Below are 25,120 nucleotides of genomic sequence, written 5' to 3' on the forward strand. Positions count from 1 at the left end.
TTATTTGTCCCGGAAAACTCCCATAATTTGCATGGCCATCAAACTTCATTTTAAAATCATTGATCCATTCAGGTTGCCAGATTGTGTATGAAATACACCCTACACATACACGATCACTTAGTTTCAATTTCAACAGTTTTGTCATAGGCTAAAACCTGGCAACCCAAAACCCAACTAAGGAAGCGGGTGCCGACTGCGCAGCCTGAGTCTCGTCGTAAGCAAGCGGGCTAGTTGAATGGCCTACTCCAGAACTAGCTGTTGTGAAATTGTTTAACTGATTAACTGAGTTAATTGATTAACACATCACATAAACTGTTATTGAGTGTTGTTGATACACTGAACTTGTGCCCTCGGAACCAAATCTGACAGCAAGCAGCTTTGGAAGTAGGTGGTGGATACATAACTGGCATACGTAAGGTAATGGTAAGGTAAAAGCAACGACCGAAATGCAGTGTTGAAACACGTGTATGAAACGTATTAAATATGCAAACACAGATCCGGTATAAACACTGACCCCCCCCCGAAAAAAAATCTCCCGTTTTTGGAAAGCTAAATGTTGATACTATGATGCCTATGCTTTTTTATTTTTTAAAAACGGTGATGAGCCTGCTGCTCACAAACGGTAGGCTATCATATAGTATATTAACATGAACAATTAATGAGTGAAATAGGCTTTTTTTATATGGCAAACTTTCTTTTTCACCGTTTTAAACGTTATCCTTCCTCAACTAGTCAAAGATTTGTAGACTAATGGGCCGACCTCGTTATACCAAACAACTTTGACAAGATTTAAGAAAGATTTTTGAAAAATTGGAGTCTTTTAGCTATGCCCCCTATTCAAACTTTACTGAAAATACTACAATCTTTCAAGAATCTTTCCCAAATCTTGTCAAAGTTGGTTGGGGGAAGCCATAGGATCAATCCATCTGCTGACCACAACTGGTGAGAAATTTGTCGTTACTTAAAACAAATTTAGACCTAAAACGGCCACCGTCTCTGTCAAACTGCAACAGGAAGTATAGGCCTACACGCAGCGATATGAGCGATACTCGTCATTCATTGATCATTCTTGCTGTTCAGAACATTCCTGAGTTAAGAACGATATAATGTTGCGAAAAAGGACAGACGGTCAAGAGGGCGATGGCAACGTTAAAACAGACAAAAAGAAGGTGTTTTGGTTAAACTTTATGCCATGCTGTAGCCTAATAGCTAACGTTAAATGTGCACCAGGAACCACGGTGCGCTTGTGAAACAACAGCTACCGTTGTTTAGGCTATTTATTGTAGAGTGCTTGTTAAAAACTATCTGCTGAACATGTTACATTTCATTTGAAGGCATGTAATTTGTAACCGTGCGGTGCATGCGAGAACATCACCGGTAATGTCTTGAGTTTGAGCTAGGCTACCACCCAGCTTACAACTTTGCCATGAAGTACAGTTTGTAATAGATCAGCAAACCCTAGTGCATCCCTTTCTTGCAGAAGGCGTCTCCAGGCGAAAGTAAAGTGTCGCAGCATGCGAACGAGACGACGTGTTGGTCCACGTTGATTCTGATGGGAAAGATTCTACTCCTCATCATCTTCGTTCCTCCTTTTCTAAACTATGCCGCATTGCAACGAGAGGGACAAATGTTGTCACCGAAAGGTAGCTTTACTTTTCTTCTTAAAACTACCCATAATCTCCAAAAGAGATCCATAAATATAGCCTGTTTAATGTGGAGCTGTTAGAAAGTAAGCACTTTTTTCATTACTGCTGGTTCTTTGAAGTAATGAAGTAGGCTAGGTAAATATTAAAAACATGTTTTATGTGCATTGATTCATCTACATTTAATTCACAATGCAGTACAACCGTCAACAGATACGAAGGATGAACTTCATATAGACAGAAACTGCAAAATGCACCTTAAAAGTTTTATAAAAGACATAATTAAAGTAGCCTATTCATCTTAGATGTTGCTCTTTCATTTTTATTTTCTAGGTGGAGAGTCCTTTGATATTGGCTTAGGTCAAAAGATCTACATGGTGTGCAAGGGAAAAGGACAACCAGTTGGTAAATTGACTGTTGAATGCAATCTTTTGACATACTGGTATGAGTGTTTGTGTGATGTCTGATGTGCTGCATGTAAACCTATGTGTTTCAGTTATGCTTGATGCCCCAACTGGCATGTCTTCAGACATCTGGCACCATGTGCAGGAGAGTCTATCCGAGCTCACAAAGGTAAGCGGGTTGACTTTTAGACTGACTTTGTTCAGCTGATGATGCTGTCTGTTGGAGCACAGCTATTTGTGCAAATAGGACATCAATGGGTGAATTTGTGAAGAATTTGGGAAAAGGCGACATCATGCGTCGACACAAGTTCATAAGAAATTGTTATGAACAAGGTTTGATGTTGACAATTCGAGTAGGCTTGTAATGTTTATGTTGTTTTGCTGGTGGTGTACCAAAAGTAGGTGGTTGAATCCCGCTCAGGGGCTTGTATAAAGTCATATAGTGTCTCGTTCTCTCATTCAGTGAACTGGTGTCGCACACATTAATGTTCTTTTCTGCCTCAGTGACTCGAACACTATATTAGACGTTCCAGTGTGGCCCACTAGCAAACATATGTCAGAGTCGATCAACTGCATGGACCAGTCAGCTGAAGACAAATGACTCCAGGAGACCAATGTTATAGCTCTCTTTATACAGACAGCACCTGGGCAGCAGAGGTCAGTCCTACATCTAGCTTGTAGAAGCAGCTGTAGTGTTAGTATAGCTGTGGCACAAGGGCCAGTATCCCATATATGAGGCATAGGGATCCAGTTTGATTCTGGCCGGAGGTAATCTCTCAATACCAATCCATCTCTCTCCCATTTGTTTCCTGGCTGGTCTCCACTGTCCAATCACTAAAGGCTGGAAAAGCCCAAAAATCTTAAAATGAAAAGTTGTAGAATCAGGCGGCGTCTTGAGGAGAAGCCCACCCTGTAAACAAAATCACTTCTCTCTAAAGACTCTGTTAGCGCTGCTCTGTAGTTTTTTCCTCAACCAAACATACTGCTTGAGCTGTACACTACGAGAATTGGCACAGCTACCAGTCAAACATACTGCTTGAGCTGTACACTATGAGAATTAGAACAGCTACCAGCCAAACATACTGCTTGAGCCGTGCACTATGAGAATTAGCACAGCTACCAGCCAAACATACTGCTTGAGCCGTGCATTATGAGAATTAGCACAGCTACCAGACTGAGCTTGACCACCAGTGAGAAGATGGCAAACCATGACACTAATAAGTCTTAAGTTTAAGTATAAGTATATATACTCTTTTGATCCTGTGAGGGAAATTTGGTCTCTGCATTTATCCCAATCTGTGAATTAGTGAAACACACTCAGCACACAGTGAACACACAGTGAGATGAAGCACACACTTATCCCAGCGCAGTGAGCTGCCTGCAACAACAGAGGTTACAAGTCCGAAGCGCTAACCAGTAGGCCACGGCTGCCAAGTCTTGTCCAAACCGTCCAGGGAGGTCACCAGGAAATGGAAGTGTGTTCCTATTAACGTTTGCACAACCTACAGTGGGTTGAACCTAATTGGGGGTCCAGCTGTGAGCATTTCACACAAACGGGAGAAAAGTGTTGTCACAACTGTCTCGTTTTAAAAGTCGGTCATCAAGACGGTTGTATTTGATAGCAGCTGCAAGCACACAGAATTTGTGGTACCATTGGTACAATATTCTTCGTATGCTTTTAAAAAATGACATACAATGTATGATATACTGCTTCAGAAAACATTCACAGGCTACAGGGTATAATATTTAAATCCATGGTAGAACAAGCTGATTATTAAAACACTTCTATAAGAAATGCATCACCATTTTTTACAGGGAAGCCAAACTGCACTCGGGGTATACTAGTCTCCCATTAAAACGTATACAGTCATCTTGAGAATACAAATGATTGCTGGATTTGCCTCGCGAGACACGCAGGAGTTCAAAATCTAATAAACACAGTCTCTGAACAGGCCATAGTCTCATATTTAGACTCAAACAGGCCCGTCTCCTGAAATAAGATAACAACACCGCCCCCACCCACCCCAGGAACCCAAAGTGCCCTCGTTAGTGAAGGTAAACGGAACAAATGGGGACACATCCTAATGTAATATTTCTGGATTAGTGAGCATGCATAAAACTCCGACGGTCATTGTGGGCAGCCAAGCGCAGGTAATGCATCACAATAATTCCCCTTGATGAAAGTGCCCTTAAACAATTCAGTTCTCAGAATGCCTGCGCTTTCCCGCCCTGTTTAATGTTCTCTCTGGCTTGGCGTTGGCCTGATGGAGTGTGTGTGTGTGTGTGTGTGTGTGTGTGTGTGTGTGTGTGTGTGTGTGTCAGTGTCACTGCCATGTCACCTCTCATCACCAGACGGGTGGGCTTGGGCAGGGATCCGAGGCGACAGAGTGCCCTGTGCTGTTCGTCCAAATTCATCTGTGCGCAGTGGATTTTTGGACAGGCTTCTGAAAGCGGAGTAGACAGATGCACACAGCTTTGCATCTGCCTGCCCTCCATGCAACGTTGCTGCAGTGCCCTGAAATCAGGAACAGCGCCAGAAAGAAGGCACTAGCCCAAAATAGGTCAACTCTCAATTCCTTGTCTGCTGATTCACCTTAAGCTGCAGTTGCTTACATAACGCTGTAGATGTTCAAACTTTTGCATGATTTAATACTTGTACTTTTGAACAAATAGCTCATCTTTAATCATCCTTAGATGCAATCTTGTTGTGATTTCACCACATATTTGCCTTTGCCATCTGTGGTATGTGCTGGCACCATGGCCCGTGTCTGTTTGGCAGTATGTTCAGAATGGTCTGAATCCCCCTCTTTTGACAGGGCGCGGTTGAAATTCCAACTTAGAGATTTGGAAGATCACTGTGCTTGAAGGTGAAATGAAATGAGAGATTGAAGAAGAAGAAGAACAAGACCTTGTTTCTCTAAGTGCTGACAACACAATTTGGCAGTTTCTGCTGAGTCACCCAGCTGTGCGAGTGGTGTACAGGAGAGTCTCACGTGGGAGCATCGCCCGACATCCTCGGCGTGCCGAGAGATTTTGCTGTTTGCTTTTGGCTTTGTGACAATTCACAATTTAGTGCTACTCTATTATTGCACGACTTCAGAATCGCCCAACTCCTCTTGGATTTGGCTTTATTATTGAATTGTAGTTGTGGTAAATATCAGAATGAATCACAAGAAAACTACAACTTCCATCACACTCTGCCCCCAACACCATATAGTTCTGCCTGCCAGAGGTTCAGGGGGGTTGATTGTTTGTGTAGTACGCCAAATTTTGGAGTACATTTTAAACAACTGAAGTTAAGGGGAAACTCTAGTCTAATAACAACAACCACCACCAACCTCTAGTTGTGGATGATAAAAGAGTTTACATTTTTTATTTGGGATCAAAACTATAGGTTGTTGTTAGACCTGAGTTTCACTTTAAGAAGAAACCTCTCTCTGTTTTTGTACTGATGTCCTGACACTTGATGTATGATGTAATGGCTAAACGGTGTATTGTCCTCCATCAGGTCTGCACCTATGACCGGGTCGGCCTGGGCTTCAGCCGACGGGTGCTGCAGAACGAGACCGCCGGGATGGAAAAAGTGTGGGGAGTGTCCACCACAGGCAGGTAAGCCTTACCTGCCGCTCTTGACATTTTATAAGCCACGTCACCTATTGTGATCCCTTTTTGTGGGTGAAGGATGAGATTTGTGTCTGGTTGGTGTGCGTGTGGATGCGTGTGGCAATGGATGTGTATTGGCTGTATTGCCAGAAGCATGTTCCTTTCAGACAAAACACTGATGCGTTGCGTTGTCACTTGACGCATGTGTTGACGAGAATGAACCACCTCTCTCCCAGCAGATGGCAGCTTACTGTATCTCCCAACGGCCCTTTAGAAATACCTGATGACACGACAGACAGTCGGACACTCCCTCATCAAAGCAAAAAAGAAAAGGAAAAAAAAAAAACTTCTGGAAACATCCTAATTTTGTGTCCCAGAGCTCAACTATCCCTTGTTGTATGTTAATTTCCCCATCTTTGTTCGTTTGCTGGCTAATCTCGTTGGTCACGCCTCTTAAAATCGTGCATTGGCACCATTATGCGTGGCCCGCTTTAGCATAGCAAATGAGCTTATTTTACCGGCTAATGAGTAGCATTGTGCTCCTCTGGGCTTGCAGGCGCAGACTGCTGCTCTGGATCCTCTTATCACTATTAGCCTTATAATAACGTGCACTAACTTCACTTGAGTGGTGCGGCTGCTGGCGTCTCACGGCTATTCGCGGGTGGAAACCTGAGACGTCACCTCCTTTGCTGCACTGCGTGGTGTTGTTTTCATCACTCCTGAAGCTGGAGTCCCTCTCCACCAGTGAGAACTTGAGGTCATGCTGCTGTCCAGCGGGACCTGGTTGATGAAACGCTTTGGTTCACAGGCACGGGGGTGTGTGTGTGTGTGTCTGTCTGTGTCTGTGTGTGTGTGTGTGTGTGTGTCTGTGTCCCTCTCTTTTTGTGTGTGCGTGAATGTATTTGTGTATTTGTCTGTGTCCATTTATCCCTCTCTGCCTCTCTTTCTCTCTCTCATTCTCTCTTTCTCTCTCTCTCTCTCTCTCTCTCTCTCTCTCTCTCTCTCTGTCTCTCTATCTCTCTCTCTCATTCTCTCTCTCTCTCTCTGTGTGTGTGTGGATCACTGACACAGTGAGGCACCACAGAATGTTAAATGTGTCTCGGGGGTGTAGTGGAGTGGGCCGGAGGGCGGAGGGGAGGAGGGGAGAGAGACTTGGCTGCGCCGCCCGCTCATCTAGCGGCCAGTCCCCCGGTGCCAAGTCCAGACATTTGGGCAGACTCGCTCTCCCCCTCTGTGTTTATTTGATTTATTTATTTGTTTATTTATTTCTCACCAGATGTGGGTAATCAATTTCCCAAGAATCCAATAAGCACAGTGGGTTGGCGGTTTGACGGCCAGCTTCCTGCCTCCACAGTGAAATCACTTCATTTGCGCTCGTGTCTTATTTGTCAATGCAAGGAGGTTCCCTCAGCAGATGGACATGCACTCTGTGTGGTGCGAATAGTACATCTCTGTGATTTAAAATGAGTGTGTGTACTGTTCAGACAGAGTGGAGGCACCCGTTTTGCCTACAGTGGGCTATACCTATCTTACTATACTATACTATACTATACTATACTATACGTAAGGGATAATGTATAGAACGCTGGTCATTATTGGGAAAATAAGTCCCGACAGGGCGAACCAGACTTATTTCGCCCTGAAGGGACTTATTTTCCCATAATGACCAGCGTTCTATACATTATCCCGCTTATTATATGGCTACTTGCCAAAACGAAAAAATAAACTCCACGATATGTCTCTTTACACTTATTTGTTACCGTTTCGTCGTGGCTTTTGCAGGGAAACAAATAGTTCGCAACACACGCTGAACAACATTCTTTAGAACACAGCGGATCAACCGTCTGCTTTCACTTTTGAATGAAGTTCCAATGCAAGAAGTGACCGGAATACTTGCGGAGTGATATGATCAGCAGCACAAAACCCGTTGCCATTGACAGCGGTAATTATATGTTTGCAGCGGTAATTACATAAATGTATTTTACCGTAGAACGTTGGGAAATCCCATTCAAGTCAATGGAGCGTTCTACTTGTCTTGTGAAGAGCCGTATAAAAATTATATTATAATATGCTACACTGTACTATACTATACTATACTATGCTATACTATATTATAATATACTATACTATATTATACTACACTGTACTATAGAATACTGTGTGGTAGACTGGAGCAGGGAGGCTGCTAGCTGATTTCCCTCACGGGATCAAAAGAGTGTATATATACTTATTTCCCCCATGTTAACTACAGCTGTGTGTGTTTTTTAGGATGGTGGATGACCTCCATCGGCTGGTGAAGGTTGCCGAGATCGCCACTCCCTTCATCCTGGTGGGCTCGGAGCTGGGCTCTCTTAATGGACGGTTCTACAGCCACATCCACCACACGTGAGTCACACTCGCCATTCAGAATAGAATAGAATAGAGTATCTTTATTTGTTATTGTAACAGATACAACGAAATTAAGTGCATTCCTTGTCAAGTGCAATAAGACATCTATTGAGGTCGTATATTCATAAATAAATACATAAAAAAGAAGAATGTTACTGCTACATACCTATGATGCTAAAAACACATAAGACACCCATACAGACATCCACATTTGAAAAAATTGCACATAGCAATTGTTTCAATTTGCTGACTGGGTTATGCATGGCTGCCAGTTCATTTTAGCCATAAGATACAACCACTGCTTAGAATGAAAGCAAAAATACCCATGGTCATTCACACCATAGACTGTATATAAAGTCTATGATTCACACAGAAATACTGCTGTGACCTTATAAAGTAATGTGCCATGTTTACATTCTACGGTAATATTGGAAATACAGTGCCACCATGGATCGGGAGCTTCGAGAGCTTAGAGGCTACTAGCCTAGATGAAGCGATTCATTAGCTCTATGAGTAACACTTAAGCACTCCTGTCATTACTTTTGAATGGCTACAATGGAAATCACTGCACTGCTAGGTAGATTAACACCCTTCATTTTTTATATTGGCTGTTAAAGGAACATAGAGCTCGGGAATCCTCTGCTTTAAGTGCAACCCCAAACCCTTGTATTTGTTCTCTTCACAGAGAGTGTGTGTGTGTGTGTGTGAGTGTGAGAGAAAGACAGGTCTGCCTGTTCCGTGGCATTAGTTTAAAGGCCCGTGAGGAGTCCTCTACTCCTTGCCTCCTGCAGTAAAGAGAGCTGTTTAACAGGGAGCTCTTTATGAAGCTGCTCCCCTGCCACTCATATATTTACCCACAAGCCCCTGCTCTTTCTCCCTGGCGATGGAGATGTGTGGCCTCAACTGTGAAGTTATCGGACGTCTTTACACTGAAGCGAGGGATTAGTGAAGCCAGTGTAGCAGAGTCCTCTCCTCTCCTCTCCTCTCCCTTCCTTTCCTCTCCTCTCCCTTCCTTTCCTCTCCTCTCCTTCCTTTCCTCTCCTTTCCCCTCCTTCACTCCTCTCTTCCACCCCTCCCCTCCTCTCCTCTATTCTCCCCCATTCCTCTCTTCTCCCTGCCTCTTCACTCCTCTCTTCCCCCAACTCCTCCCTCATCTCCTCCATCCTCCTCTTCAGGCGTCTCCTCTCCCATCTTCTCCCCTCCACCCCTCCTTACTCCCCTCCTCCTCTCTGTTTTGTCCTCTCCCCTCCTTCCTCCTCTCTTCTTCCCTCCTGCCTCCTCTTCTCCTCTCCTCTCCCCTCCTGCCTCCTCTTCTCCTCTCCTCTCCTCTCCTGCCTCCTCTTCTTGGTCCTCTCCTCTCTTTCTGCTCTGGACTCTGAGTAAACACACAGAGACGAGTTCCTCTGCAGCCTGGAGACTAGAAATGGTGCACCTGATGAAGACAGGCTCTCCTGGCAGGGTGGTAGAGGGTGTGTGGGGGTTCTCCTGGCAGGGTGGCAGAGGGTGTGTGGGGGTTCTCCTGGCAGGGTGGCAGAGGGTGTGTGGGGGTTCTCCTGGCAGGGTGGTAGAGGGTTTGTGGGGGTTCTCCTGGCAGGGTGGCAGAGGGTTTGTGGGTGGTTAGACTGATGGATGGCATCGGCAGCCTGTTGCCCACAAACTACTTGTCTGTCCATCTACTCCTCTTACTGTCTGGCCATTTCACTTTAACACTCCCTTACTTCTGCCTTCCCTACCCTCTCTCTTCCTCTCTCTCTTCCTCTCTCTCTCTCTCTCTCTCTCACACACACACACTACCTCTCTCCACAGGCAAGTGTCTGATCTGGTGTTGATCGATCCCATCCCAGAGGATGTCTTTGAGGAGGAGCAGTGGCAGCAATATTGGTGAGTCATTCCTGCCAGAGTGGAGTCACACACACACACACACACACACACACACACACACACACACACACACACACACACACACACACACACACAGACAGGGAGAGAGTTATACTTATAATACAGTATATTTACATACATAAACCCAACTCTAAAAAAAAAAATCCAGTCCACACAATCACATCATGTTTCCAGGATTTGCAAAAGAGAGGAGAGCCTAGATAAAAAAGGCCTAGATAAAAAAGACAACTGATTTAAAAAGAATTCAAGGGGAAAAAAAGAGCACATATTTCTCCATGACTCACAGAGGAGCCATTGGAACTCTCTGCGCTATGCTGTGTCCAATTACCCAGTGATGAATAGGCCTTCGCCCCACTGCAAGCCCCTCCAAAGTGTACACGCAATCCAATTACCGCGCCGGACTGGAATAAATATTTCTGCAAATGAACTTACAACTGGAATGTACCACCAACACCTTTTTTAGAGGCGATTTTATTACTTAATGTCGGACCGCGACAATGCTTCGGAGTCTCGCGGGTGCCTCTGAGGATCTTTGAGGAATTGGATTTATGGCGGCGCTAATGGTGGAATGATGATGGTGGTGGAGGTGTCGGATGTCGAGTGGCTCGCAGGTCTCGTGGAGCTGTGATGAAGACGGAGAGGTCTGATGACTTGAGAGAGGGGCTCTCACAGGGCTTACCTGTGTGATAGAACTGACCAGGGGGACCTGAACTGAATTGAACTCAACTGAACGGATGCTTCTCTTAACAAACAGTAGTGTTATTGAGAAATAGGTTTGTACTTTTGACTTTAGAGTGGTAGATTTCACATGCTCCCTCTCTCTCATACGCGCACACACACACACACACACACACACACACACACACACACACCCCACCCCCAGAAACGAGACATTTCTGGGAAGATCACAGCCTGAGCCACCTCTCCATTAGCTTCCATTCTTCTCCTGTTCTCCTGCATGTAGGCCATGAGCCACCGTAATCACTGTGCTTCTTTTCCCTTCTCTCAGTTCCACATTTTGTTGGTTAGAGATAAGTGGTAGGACTGGTAGACACTACTCGTGGTGGTGTGATTTTGATATGTGTGTGTGTGTGTCTGTGTGTTTGTGTGTATATTAATTTATTGTGTGTGAAAGTTTGTTTGTTTCTTTCCTTGCCCTTGGGTGAGTGTGTGAATGTGCCTATATCTGAAATTGTTTTTCGTGCTTTGCCCTGTGTTGTTGGTGTGTGTGTGTGTGTACACCATGCACCTGAGTACGTACTGTGTGTGTGTGTGTGTGTGTGTGGTGGATGCGGTGTGTGTGTGTGGAGACCATATCAGTGCCATGCAAGGGATGCCGGATTTGCACATCAAAGGTTTTCATTCAGCCTGGATCCCTCCCAAATGACTTCAGTTCCAGCCGACAAATCAGGCAGCTCCCCACTCCTCTGAGCCCTCCAGTCCTCCTACACACACACACACACACACACACACACACACACACAGAAACATGTTTGTGTGGGTGTATGTGCATGAGAGGATCTGTGTCATTGTCATTGTGTAGGGGTGTGTGTGTGTGTGTGTGTGTGTAAATTTGTGTCGGTGAATGTATATGTATGTGCATGTGGATCTATGTACATTATGCATAGTGTGTGTGTGTGTGTGTGTTTAATGTATATGTATGTATCTGTCTACTCTGATTAGGTTATGGGCTGTTGGGCTAGCTGTGCTCTTAGCTAACTGTGCTCTAAGCTGTGCTAGCTGGGCTCTGGGCTAGTCATGCTCTGGGCTAGCTGTGCTCTGGGCTGTGCTAGCTGAGCTCTGGGCTAGTTATGCTCTGGGCTAGCTGAGCTCTGGGCTAGGTATGCTAGTGTGCTGTGGGCTAGTTGCGCTCTATGACAGTAGTTTTTAAAGTGGGTTCCGCAGCAAGTTGGAAGGAAAAATGAAATCCAAAAATAAATACATTTTAAGAATTAAAAATATACCTATTACTATGAGATTTGTTAGAAAATACAATTTTAATAATGTGTCCATGATAATGACTGGCAATAATAGTGGAGTAATAGATCTCATATAGCAGAAAGCCCCAAATGCAACTTTCATACACTGTATGCTCCATCGCGAAGTGCTTGTGGCTAAACAGATAGAGGATTAGCTTAATTTATTTTTACATTTGCCGTAGTATTGTCGATACTACATAACACATCTTGCAAAAAAGGGGTCTTGGCCAGAACTTAGTGGTATTTGGGGGGCCTTGTCATGGAAAAGTTTGGAAACCCATGCTCTTTGCAGTGCTAGCTGGGCTCTAGGCTAGCTTGGATCTGCGCTAGTTATGCTCTGGTCTAGCTGTGCAATTGGTTAGCTGTACGTGGGTACAAGCTGTACTCTGGGCTAGCTGGGCTCTGGGCTAGCCGTACTCTGGGCTAGCTGGGCTCTGGGCTAGCAGTAGTAGCTGCATCTCATAATAGAGGACATGGTTTTAGTGAAAGGGAATGATTTGTGGTATTTATGTAATGGTTTGTCTTTGACTTCCTAACTATGAGAATATATTTTAAATATTAGCAGACAAAAAATATAAGTAAAAATTAACACTGACAGCTAAAGCTTTTTAGAGAAAAAAGAAAGATGTTGTTGCTAAAGCTGAAGGGGCACATCTTTTCACATCAAATACACCATCCATCTTATAATACAGTTTGTCCTTGAGTTTCTTGAGCAGGCTCACTTGCTATTTTGAGGCTGATTAAAACGTTTCCATCAGACGACGACATATCAGATCTCAGAATCTGAACGGGCCCTCGGAGGCAATGGTGTGGGTGGTTTCATATGCCATATTGGTACACACACACACACACATATGCATAGTTACATGTGTTAATTTGTGTGTTTCCTTTTATGCTCATGAATTCATGTTTAGTGTGAGCTTGTGAGCTTGTGCTCATGCATCTGAGTGTATGTATGTGTGTGTGTGTGTGTGTGTGAGTTGCAGTTTGCCTGTATCAACTTTAGGGAATGTGGATGTGAGAGGCAGTGAATGTACTGTGTGTGTGTGTGTGTGTGTGTGTGTGAGACAGAAGTGGTTGAGCCCAAGGCTACAACTTCAGTGGAGATTAATAGAAATTGTCCCAGCGGGGGCGCGGTTGGCTGTAATGGCCTTGTCCTTGCAGCATACAGCGCTGGTGGAGTGGAGTGGCCTATTGCTAAAGCCCAAAGCCCACTCAACCCAGTGACGCAGGAGAGCAGATGGGGACCAGCAACTCCTGCGCCTGCTTCATGTGTCTACTTCAGCATATAGGTTTTGGGTCGAGATTGAATTGATTCATCACCACTTTGATTACTTCCTGGTCGTGTGATGTAAAAATAATTGTAACTTCTAGTCAAAGAGGGCCCCCCATATTTTTGAATTTGCTATTTGCTATTTTGTGATTTTGTTCAGGACAGTATAGCATGGACAGGAGATAAGTGGATTTTTTGCTCGTGATTAGGAGAGTAGTGGAGAGATTGGGAGAGGAATGGAGAGATTGGGAGAGGATATGAGCGCTATTGGTAAAGGAGGTGAGAGCAGGTGAGTAATTGGGAGAGGAGGTGAGTGGTTGGGAGAGGAGGTGAGAGATTGGGAGAGGAGGTGAGAGATTGGGAGAGATTGAAAGAGGAGTGGAGAGATGAGGACAGAACATTGACCCAGACTTGAGTCAGAGTACTACAACTCCCCCTGGTGAGGAGTGGTAGTAGTAGCAGCTGGTACAAGAATAGGAGCTGGGAGATTGTCAGGTGTTACTGTTTGGGGCAAATCGGGTACCATATCTATACCCCTAAATGATGCTGGTCATGGTGGAGCGATGCCAGTAATGCCACCACCTAGCAATCAGTCAGCCCAGGGTCGACTCCCGAGTCTGCCGTTGTGAGTCCCTGTTGCAGACAACTTATAACCTTAACTGTGTCACAGGTGGATTGGTGTTTTGATGTTAAAGGGAAACTTGGCAGGATTTCCCCCTCTGCTGGAGAAATTGAACATTATGCTATTTCAAACTGTGTGAAAAGGTAATGATAAAGCACATGGATTTGTTTACAAGCTAGCGAACTGTTAGCATAAGTTTGGCAGAACTATGTGGATGTTACAAGGTAAGAAACACGATTTAAAAACGAGTTTCTTGTTTCTCACTTCTCTTTCGGGACGGTAGTCTCAATGTTGCAAGGTTGGTTTTCCGCCTGGGGGGGCTTAGGGCAGCGGGAAAAGTCACCATTTTCACCGGAACAGGTCATTTAACCATCCAAATGATTTCTAAACGGGTTTATTAAGTTGAAATAGTTGCCAAGTTCCCCTTTAAGCTTGGCCGCAGGCTTGTGTGGAGTGGAGGGTAGTGGGCTGGTGGAGAGGCTCGTGGTGTGTGTGCTGAGAGCGCCCTCCAGAGGGGAGGTGGGGTAACAAGCGCGTGGGTGTGGGCCAGGGGGGCTGATGGATGACATGGAGGGCAACAGCACACACTCAGTTGCACAGACGACGTGCATGTAAATAAACATGTGTGTTTGTTTTTGTACCGAAGTTCAGGTTGTGTAATGACAGACGACTGCCCAATACTGTGTGTAGCTCAAGTAACCAGCAGCCAACATAAACAAACCTAGAGTAGCGTAAGACAGTCCAGCCACACACACACACACACACACACACACACACACACACACACACACACACACAGACACATACCGGGAGTAGGACATGTGATGAGCTGCAGAGGCAGACCTTGGCTTGCCCTGTCTCAAGGGATATTGTTTATACCTGTGTATGTATGAGAGAAGGTTTTGGAAGTTAGGAATTGTCGTTAATACTGATTTATTACATTGGTTACATTACCTTCACAGTCAGTGTTTCAAATTTTGCCAGGCAGCTAGGAACCTGTGTGTATCATTAACAATAGTCTGTTAGGTTGAGTTGGAGATTGTGTGTGTGTGTGTGTGTGTGTGAGGGAGAGATGGAGAGATGGGCATACAGGAGAAACAAATAGAGGCCAAGGCCCAAGACTGCCTGTGTGGATGTGATGCGTGATATTTGGTAATACCTTACTGACACCCAGTGGGCCGAAAGAGAATTGCATCTTCACCTACTAAGAGGTCCTCTATGTAGCTTTCATTTTGAGGCAACTTGCATACTGTTATAATAGTAATGATAACATGTAGTGGGGACATTCTGACTTTCACGTCTTCACTAATATACTGTGGTCAGTGAGTATGGCCTACACACTGGTCAGTTTAGAGCCCCGACTGACTTTTCTATCGCAGCACTTGCTCAGCACTATAGGGTGGCATATTTACGTGTGTGTTTGTGTAAGTGAGACTCCTTGAGTTTGAACATGTGTACTGATGACAGTTTGTGTGAGTGTGTGTGTGTGTGTGTGTGTTTGTGCTTGGCTGTGGATCTGTGGTCTATTAGTACATGGTCCATTTGAAGTCGTGTTGTGTTGTCCGTAGTGGCGGGCAGGTGAGGCCATGCCCCCGACCCCCAACCTCCCTCCTAATGAGCCGCTCATCCCGAGAAGCCCTTATCGTGCCCGGAGCGCCGGCATTCCGACAGTGGATTGAGCGGCGCTCCGAACAAAAGCAACAGCGCAGCGGCCATTCAGCCTGCACTAATCCAGATGGAAAAGTCAAAGAGCAGAAAGTCCACGGGCCCAAACTCATTTCCACACGCGCACTCATTTAGATATTTCCCTCTTTTTCTTTTTTTTTTTTTAAACAGGCCCATGCAAAAAAGAAGTAGAGTGAGCAGTGGAGGTGGTAAGACAGAGAGAGAGAGGGAGGGAGAGAGAGAGGGGCAGAGAGAAAAAGAGAGAGAGGAGGGGAAGGAGGAATGGAGAAAGGGAGAGATGGGATGAGCAAGAAGGAGCAGCTCTGAAAATGACCAGCATTGGTAATATGTTTTTTTCCTAGTTCTCTCTCTCTCTCTCTCTCTCTCTCTCTCTCTCTCTCTCTCTCTCTCTCTCTCTCTCTCATCTGCCTCCTGTGTTATCTGTTTAATTCATCCCGCCAATCTTGGCTGTCTTTCCCTCGCTAAATTTTCCTTTGACACGCATGCCTTGCCGCGCATAATCCTTAGCCTCCGGGCAGAATTAAAAATGGAGAAAGAGAAGAACAGAATAGGACAGGTGGAGAGAGAGAGACCGACCAGAGAGGGAGGAGAGAGAGAGAGAGAGAGGGAGGAAAAAACCTTGAAATAAATGTCAATGCCACAGGACTGATTCAGGTTGGAAATCAGACTCAGTACAGCTTGATACATACTGGACACATACTTTTTTCCACAGTGCACTGTGTGTGTGTGTGTGTGGGAGGGAGCGAGTGCAGTGTGTGTGTGTGGGGGGGGGGGGAGGGGAGGGATTGGACCGCTGACAGGTGAAAAGGTGTCAGGGACGAGCGGGTCCCCAAACATAGGAAGAAGAAATTGGAGTGAGGAAATGACTTTTTTTTTGCCACGCAGGGCAGGGGGCTAGCGGGAGAAGATGAGTGTCAGAAATGTCAGTAACGTCAGTCTCCGTAAAAGTTTGATTTAAGCCCCCCACCCCCCTCACCTCTCCCCAACCTCTTTCGTGTGGAGCACAGGGGGGAATGTCATGACCTGCACACTGTGCACAGTGCACATGAAGGGGGTGGAGTGGGTGGTGGACCGTCTGATTTCCTTATAGAGCTCAGGGGCACAATTTTGTTGCAGTGGCACGGTGACTTATGAGGAAAGTTTCTCTCCTTCAAAGGGCCAGAGGAATAAAGTTCAGGGCCAACCGCTCCGCTAGAGAGAGATTCCTGCCAGTATTGATACCTTGTCATAAGCACACTCCCCTGGCCTCCCTTAATATTAGATAGAATCAAAAAAGCAAATCAATATCAGAGAGGAGCAACACCTTATTAAAAGATGCGTGTGTGTGTGTGTGTGTGCGCGCGCGCATGTGCCTGTGTGAGTGTGCGCTCTTGCACGTGTGTGTATGCGTGTGTGTGTGTGGGGCCTTCCTATTGATTTGGCTCTGTAGTCTGAGACCAGCCAATTCATAGCACCAGTGAACTGAAACCGATGGGGCCTCTTGAGTTACAAAAACCCCCTTGCACCCCCTTCATCTGACCCCCACCACCCCCCAACCCCCTAATTCCTCTCTAATGCTCAGCATGGTGCTTCCAGGCTCATTTTTTAGGCAAATGTCTTCCTGGTAAAGCTTTGGGGAAGTGGTTGGGGGGTGTGGGGGGTCCTGGCTGAAAAGATGAACTGACGTGTACTGATCTGGACTCACAGGGACAAAGTGAATGGGATGATACATTAGGCGTAACGAGGAGAGGCGAGAAGACAGAGAGCATCCCACCTGGGGGGGGGGGGTTTATCCCCTCTCAACCTTGGAGCAGAAGTCTCGAGGTCATCCTTAGACAGTGCAGCGCTCCTCTGTCTTTCAGCTGACAAAGAGGAAAAGGCTGCACAGGTTTTTGTGACGTTGACTAAAGTAGCCCAATTAGATGCATACATGGAACTGTTTAAAAACTATGTTAGGTGTTGTTGATATGTATTTTATGATAGATAGATAGATAGATAGATAGATAGATAGATAGATACTTTATTGATCCCCAGGGGAAATTCAAGGTGAGATATGTACCACTATCCTGACATGAGTAGGCCCGAAATGGTCTGTTAGTTGAGATAGCCATGACTGATGATTAGTTGTGGAATAAGCACTGGTCAAATAAAAGGCCAGAGGGTCACCATATCTCCTCCTCCATGATGATCTGGATCGAGGACTGACATTTAGGACTTTCAGACGTTATTTTGTTGCTGTGTGCGCTAGGGTGGTCCCTATCAAGTCCAATTTTTTATTTTTTTTGCAAAATGTTAGTGTCTTAACCTCTTAAACTGTTCCTTTTAACTTCAAAATTACAAATATGCAAACATTTTGACAAAAAAAAAATATATTTAGAGTTAGCTCAATCATGTGGAAGATTGCCTACAGTATGTTAAGATGTGCTGCGTTATTGTGATATGCAAGTAATATTAAAAGTTGAACTACTATTTTATTGCTCAGCAGCCAGTGTTCAAAAAAGCACAAAGTTTTTCAAAATCCCTCATTTCTGATGCTCAGCAGCCAGTGTTGACTTTTTGCAGTCTGGATAGATCCGTCAGTGATCTTCCATTATAATAGATGGCAGATTTGATCCAACTAATTCTGGTATGGTGGAACTAATCAAATAAACTTCACTTCTTGTTTTTGCCATGATTTTGCTCTTGGTACAGAACACTGAACACAACTGCAAGCACATCTGAGCAAGGAATGGCAAAGGTGCCTTTTCCTTATACAGTTCTGTGGCACATATTTGGGGTTCCGTGGATGCAATTGTTTTATGTTGCAAATGGATACAAATGTTTTAATGAAGACCAAAAAATGTTCTCTAAACCCAAACAATAACCAAGGTGATAATAGAAATTGTATTGATTCCACCAGGAAAGGTAAATCTGCTAAACTGATTAATTTGGATTTAGTTTCTACAATAAGTAAACTGAGATATGTATCTAAAATATGTATCTAAAATACATATTTAGGAATATATGGTGCATTAGATGCTTCTATGGAGATTGTTTTGGAATTTTACTAGCCAGTTATAATACCAATTCAAATGATCTGTTTTTATGAAAATCAAACAGAAAATCATCTCAAAGTTTAAAGCTATTGAGCTACCAGGAATTATTATGTTACTCCCATAAAAATTGGCATGCAGTATTTTCTTATATAAAGGAACAATTTGAAGGGTTAAGAGCATGACAATTGGAGACTTTAAAAATAAGGACCACCCTAGTGTGCGCCTGAAAACATGGCATGGTATGTATGAACAGAACGAACATGAATGAAACCGCATCCTCCCTGCTACAGGAGCACTGAATAAGCATTGAGCTCATGCATTATGCATTTATGGCAAGGTTCAGAGAAGAATAGAAGTATCAAGTGTTAAAATAATTTTTTTTTTTTCTGTATCCCTGTATGAAAATCTTTGCCGTTTATGGTATTTCCCAGACACTTTAAAAAGCTTTTGTAATCCATATTGCCATTAAATGGGTCCATTTGAGAGACTTTGAGAAGCAACAGAACTGAATGAGTTACAACACCAGTTCTGTTTCTTTGTACCATTTCAAAAGCAACCTTTAGTTTTGTTTGCCCTGTGATGTCTTCCTTTTGCCTCCTCACGTCCTCTTCTTCCTTATACCAGTGAGACTATATGGACCCTTTCAACAAGGTAAACTAAAACAATGCTTGAACGTTCTATTTGGGCCCCAATCTACTTCCTCTGCATTAAGATAACATATGGAATGTTAAAACGGAAGTCTTGTGGGGCCAACTATGATGCTGATAATGGAACTCTCTTGAAAGGGTCCATACCAGCGAGACTATATAATCTGTCGTAGCCTAGCGGCACAACTAGTCTGAAGTGGAGTGGAATATCTGCCCTGCAATATCACTGCTGTTGTTGACGTCGTATTATATTCTACTGTGTTACTTAATGATTGTTCAACTTTTCATTCCTTTTAATGTCGTCAGTATACTTCATTCAACTGAGACTGTGTTTGAATGACGCTGTTCAGTTTTAGGCGACGTAAGTTAGATTGGAGGTCGGTGACGAGCCCTTTTCACCTGATGAAGTGAATGCATAGTAAAATGTGTTTAAAATGGCAAGGCACGGCGTGTGCTTTTGGCAGGCTGACAGGCTCAGCCTACGCTGTCTAAGTACGTCTGCCCCTAAGTGCTCTTGTTTCCATTGTGAACATTATACCATTACATTACCCGATGGAACACTAGGACTACTGTGTGCTGTTTTTAAGGACTGGTGTTAGATAGGTATTAAGTGTGTGTGTGTGTGTGTTGTGTGCAGGTACTCTCAGCTGGTGCCCTCGCTGCAGATGCTGCAGTTTGTGGCGGCGGCTGGCCTGAGTCGGGTGCTGATCATCTTGGGCCTGATGAAGCCGGCGCTGCACGACCAGCACGTCTCTGAGGAGCTGCTTCAGAGACAGGTGGGACACTGCTAGGGGTCGACCGATACGTACTCTTGTTGATGTCAATATCGATATCTAATGGCTCTGAACCAATATTTAGGCGATAGTTTGATATTTTGGGCGATATTAATTTCTTTAGTTGTTTGGTTATTTTGTTGGTAATATACAAACTTGCATGAAAGGTATCATGTGAGCAAATACCTGCCATATGAGAAACAAAAGTGTCATTTTTTAATTCACTTCAGTTGTCCATACCTTTGTTTTCACCGAGTTATCCCAAACCAGAAGTGGCCGCAATGTCGAGAATATGGTCAGAAAAATCTACCGAGAAGTTTGGAAATTTGAGTATGGAATTTTGAAATGCAAAATGTGTAGGAACCCTGAATATACAATAGCCCCATTGAGTCGCCTTTTTAATCATTCCTTGTAATTTTAATCGCCGCCATCTTGCTAGGAGAAGTACGTACAAGGCAGCACAAGCTACTGTCAGTGGACACAAAAGGAGGGTGTGGTAATCGACTTGTATGGACTTTCTTCTCACAAGATGGCGGCGACTGAATAGGAAAAAGTTAAAAAATACTTCAGTTTGTCTTCAGAGACCCTCTCCATAGTATAGATGTGTGATTCTTTTCTTAGCCTGTTTTTTCTTTGACCTAGGCTTAAAAGGCTAAATAGCTGTGATTTTTCTTTGACCTAATGTTGAATTTCAGCCCTATTATGATATTTGTAATGTATTCATGTGTTTGTTAAGCAAATGTAAGGAATTTTCCCTTATCATAGGTAAATCTCCAGCAAATGTAAGGAAACATAGGTGAATCCCAGCAATAAATGCGAACTGGCAAATTGGAGATACAAACAGGAGAAAACTCTTTTGTTTGTTGTTTCTTGCATGAGACCCCATTGTATCATGATGCTACTGTAGGCAAAATACGCTCTGCAGGTTGTGCATGTGCTGTTGTAGCTGCAGAAATGGACGCTCCGAGGGAGACGGTTCAGACACGCTGGGCATGGAGGGAGAATCCCCACTTTCAGTCCCCAGGAGATCAATTACAGGGATCGAGACAGTTTTGTTCACTTGCTGGAGAGGGAGCGATCGAGAAGAGCAAGTACAGACATCGGCCAGACTATCAGTCCCATTACCTTGATCTAAAGCGCAGTGTGGATGGCTGAAGGAAAAGAAAAGAGGGTGTGTGTGTACGTACGTGTGTGTGTGTACGTACGTGTGTGTGTGTGTGTGTGCGTGTGTGTGTGTGTGTGTGTGTACGTACGCCGCACGCGCGTGTGTGTGTGTATGTGTGTGTGTGTGAGACAGTGTGAAGTGGTCCTCACTTTATTTCTGGTCTCCCTGTGCTGTGACCACACGGTGGTGCTGCTGTGTGCGTAATGTCAGAGTGTACTGAGGACAGACGCAGACGCAGGGGGAAGAGTGTGCAACTCCTGCTGGGTAATTAGTCTGCGAGCAGGCCAAGGACAAAACCAAATGCTTTTAAGCAGGAAACAGCACGACATTCCACACATCTCCCGGGAGAGAGTCGATGCCCACGCGGGAGGCTCGGCCCTCATGCAGATCAGCTCTGCACTCGTTCGTCTTCACCCGTTCCTCTTCCTCCTCTTCCTCCTCTCCTCCTCTCCCCCTTTCCCCTCCACCTTCTCTCTTTCTCTCCTCCACCCCCCCATTTTCCTCTTCAGTCAACTTTTTTCTCAGAAGTCGCTCAGGTCTAGACCCCAGACGCGCCGGCCCGTGGTCAGATAACTGGCCGCACCCACCGCTCCAGTTCCACCCAATTTCATGCGCGTTAGCGGACCGGCCGGCGAATATGCAAATTGTCCGTTAGGGTTTTGTGCCGCTCCTTTGGCCTTCCGGAGACGAGCAGCTTCCCCATTTGCCACCCGAAATCACAGCCCCCACCCCCCACCCCACCTACCACCACCACCACCACCTTGCAAAGGTGGGCTGGATTGAAGTGAAATGGTTGTTGATTATTTGTGGGTTGGGTTAATTATAATTAAGCTGACCGTTTGTCACCAGAGGGAGTGGAGATGGGGAGGTGTTTTTTTATTTTTATTTTTTGAGGGGGGGTGGTATTCTGTTTTACATTTCCTGTCTTAAGACCTGGCGGATAAATTCCAAAGTTATTCAAGGAAGCGTGTGTTTGCAATTAACTAGCTCATCAGTGTTCCTGGAGCGAGAGGCGGCTCATTGAGAAGACTGTAAAGGCAAAGTTTGAGTGGGGTGAAAGGTCATTTCAGTTGACCACAAGAAAAGAAAACACTCAACGCGCTAGTGAAGGACTTCATTGCGCACACATTGAGGTCCTGACTTGCCCAGTCACTAGTGGAAGAGAGTAAATGATACACACTCACACACACACACACACACACACACACACACAGGGATTTCAATGGGAGAGGAGGGTGTAGTTGGTTGGACAGTTGGTTGTGGTGATGGTGGAGCTTAGGGAAGGGATGAGGGGGGGAAAGCAATCAACTGCTGGCTAATGGCGACACAGGCCTTTTATGTAGATGAGAGAGGCTCCTGTCGCTTCTTTAATTCGGCCTGCTTTGGCAGCTGCGGGGGGGTTGCTTCTCGCGAGGGCGGCCGCACCCCTTTAATTGACTCTGCTGTTAACACGACACAGTCAAGTGCCTGCGCTTTCATTGGGGTCTAGGGAGGGGCTGCTGGCTGGCTTGAGTGTGTGTGTGTGTGTGTGCGCGTGTGTGTGTGTGGGGTGGGGGGGTATTGGACCACACAAGCTCAATGCGTTCACTGTCTTGTCTTTATAATGACACATGGGTAACGTTTCACCATTTCATGCCAATCCTGACAATAAAGGCTGAACTTAAAAAAGAGACGAGGCCTTGCTTGCACTGTGTGTACTTAGCATAGAGGGGGGGGGGGGAGGTAATTGTTTACTTAGATTAATTTACTCAAAGATGATGGTTCCTGCTTCATGGCCCATCATTTGAATGCAAGAAGAGTGGATTTTCGTTTCTGCTTGCCTGCTTTCTTCACCTCTTCTGATTCGTTTTTTGTGTGCGATACCCTGATGGGCTTTCTCAGCCAATGTTACTGAATGTGTATGATGACCTTGTGATCAGACTATTGACAAGTATGTTGCTAAGACCATTTATTTACCAATTATACACTGTTAACTCTGGCGGAAGAATAAGTCAGAAATAAGAAAAAAGACCATTTTTGTTTGTATTCTCCATTCTCACCTTCACAATTAAACTGTATATCAGTGCATTACTTACATTAGTGTGGATGAGTGTTTTTGTTTCAGAGACAAATAAGAAGGATGTGGCTGCAGTTTGTGGCATACTGACTCCTGACACCTCTGCACATCTCCCCGTCTGTCTCTTTCTTTCTCTCTCCAATCCCTCCCTCTCTCTCTCTCTCTCTCTCTCTCTCTCTCTCTCTCTCTCTCTCTCTCTCTCTCTCTCTCCTCTCTCTCTCTCTCTCTCTCTCTCTCTCTCTCTCTCCCTCTCTCTCTCTCTCTCTCTCTCTCTCTCTCTCTCTCTCTCTCTCTTTCTTTCTCCCTCTCCCTCTCCCTCTCCCTCATCAGAAGTACCTTTTGAGTAACCCTGCCCACCAGAGTGGTGCTGTGGATGAACACTTCTTCCTGAACGAGAGCGCTTCACAAGTCAGGTGAGCTGAGCCAGGTCACAAGTCCGGTCACGTGACCCCCATATGCGGCTCTGCCAGCCCAGTGGCACAGCCCTCCCCCCACTCCCCCAGCGGCACAGTGCCCCCCCCCAGCCCAGCGGTACTGCCCCCCCAGCCCAGTGGCACAGCCCCCCCATCAGATTTGGATGTGCGTGCGTTTTATCCTCTTTACACTGACTTCTCTGGTTCTCTCAGGGAGATCTCCAAGTTTAAGCCCCTCTCCTCCAAGACGTCGGTGAGCGTGATCACGGGAGACACCTACGACGAGCAGCTGCCTGCTCACCTCAACCAGGTGAGTGAGTCTCCTGTGTCTCATCCTCTCACTCCTCTCTTCATCCCTCTCTCTTTATCTCTCAACTTTTCATTTCTTACCTCTGTCTGTCCCTGAGAGGTAAGTTTAGCCTTTATTTCTTGCCTACACTCCCAATCTAGGATCTTGGGGGGGAAAAAAATAAAAAAGAAAAGGGTCTTGGATTTTCACCTACGACTTTCCAAGGGGGATTCCCCCCCCACCCCCACACACACACTCATTTGCAACTCATTTGTCATCTTCAGGCTTTCTTTTGATCGTCATTCGTCATCAAACACTCATCGTCACCATCATTACATTGCTCTTTTGTCTTCGCTCCCTTTTGATCTGATTATCAAATGCAAAATGAAGATCTCTCATCCTCACATATCATACTCAGATAAGACAAGTTCACATGGGACATAAATAAAGGCAACTAGCTTCATCTTTGCCATGTTAAGTAACAAAGAGAAGAATGGTAGAAGCAAATTTAACTGAAGTTGTTTATACTCCATGCTTCTTACTGTGTCGATCATTCCCATCACACTCTAATTGCAATATGGCATCATGGCTTTGCATAAACATACACGCCACTTCAATTGGCCGTTGGCGTATCATACATACACATTTTATGTTATCAGTCTGCTAATTGTTATTTTTTCCCACCCCGCTAACTCCAAAATTCACCCCGCACCCCCTGGTGTGGTGTGGTTTGTGTGGCAGGTGGTGGCGGAGCTTCAGAAGCGCTTTGTGGAGCAGTCCTACCCCCAGGCTTCACGCATCCACGTCCCTGGAGCCGACCGGCGCATGCTCTACACCCAGCCGGCCGCCGTCAGCAAACATCTGTGGATGCTGGTGTCACGCCGGCAGTCCAGAAAACAGAGCCAGTGAAGTGCTCGGGCGATGGTGGGCCTGTGCCTTCCCAAGGCCAAGCCATGACCTAGGTTTGGGCTGCCCAGGAGGATGTGTTTGTGGACCAGAAACGGATTCTGGGGAGGTAAACCACAGACTTACTGGCTATAAAGGGTACCTGCTTGTTTGAATTAGGATTTTGAAGCTTTAAGGCTTGCTGTCAGTGGTGGTGGATATGTGAATGTGATTTTTTTTTTTTTCATATCTGTAAATAAAGTTTTGCTGTTTTACAGTCAGCGTGATTGAAGTGACTTGTTTATTTTTGTGTCATTTTTTTTTTTTTTTTATTCCAGTTCATTTTTTGTTATGAACAAAAAAGAGGACAACAATCAT

The 25,120-nt window shown here is 45.1% G+C and overlaps 1 protein-coding gene across 2 annotated transcripts; it reads left to right on the plus strand.

Annotated features, from left to right (window-relative positions):
• The first annotated feature begins 1,005 nt into the window (after positions 1 to 1,005).
• si:dkey-122a22.2 lies at positions 1,006 to 25,120 on the plus strand. 2 transcript variants are annotated; one of them, XM_048260980.1, is made up of 11 exons: positions 1,006 to 1,169; positions 1,481 to 1,643; positions 1,977 to 2,048; positions 2,140 to 2,216; positions 5,556 to 5,656; positions 7,919 to 8,035; positions 9,845 to 9,919; positions 19,799 to 19,937; positions 23,486 to 23,568; positions 23,782 to 23,878; positions 24,599 to 25,120. In XM_048260980.1, exons 1-11 carry the CDS (start codon positions 1,107 to 1,109, stop codon positions 24,764 to 24,766), a joined length of 1,155 nt encoding a protein of 384 aa, XP_048116937.1. In that variant the 5' UTR covers positions 1,006 to 1,106; the 3' UTR covers positions 24,767 to 25,120. The 2 variants fall into 2 exon arrangements, with proteins under 2 accessions (XP_048116937.1, XP_048116939.1); XM_048260982.1 differs by having other exon boundaries at positions 1,484 to 1,643.

Source organism: Alosa alosa, chromosome 13 (assembly GCF_017589495.1).
Source record: "Alosa alosa isolate M-15738 ecotype Scorff River chromosome 13, AALO_Geno_1.1, whole genome shotgun sequence".
In the NCBI taxonomy this organism is placed as follows: Eukaryota; Metazoa; Chordata; class Actinopteri; order Clupeiformes; family Clupeidae; genus Alosa; species Alosa alosa.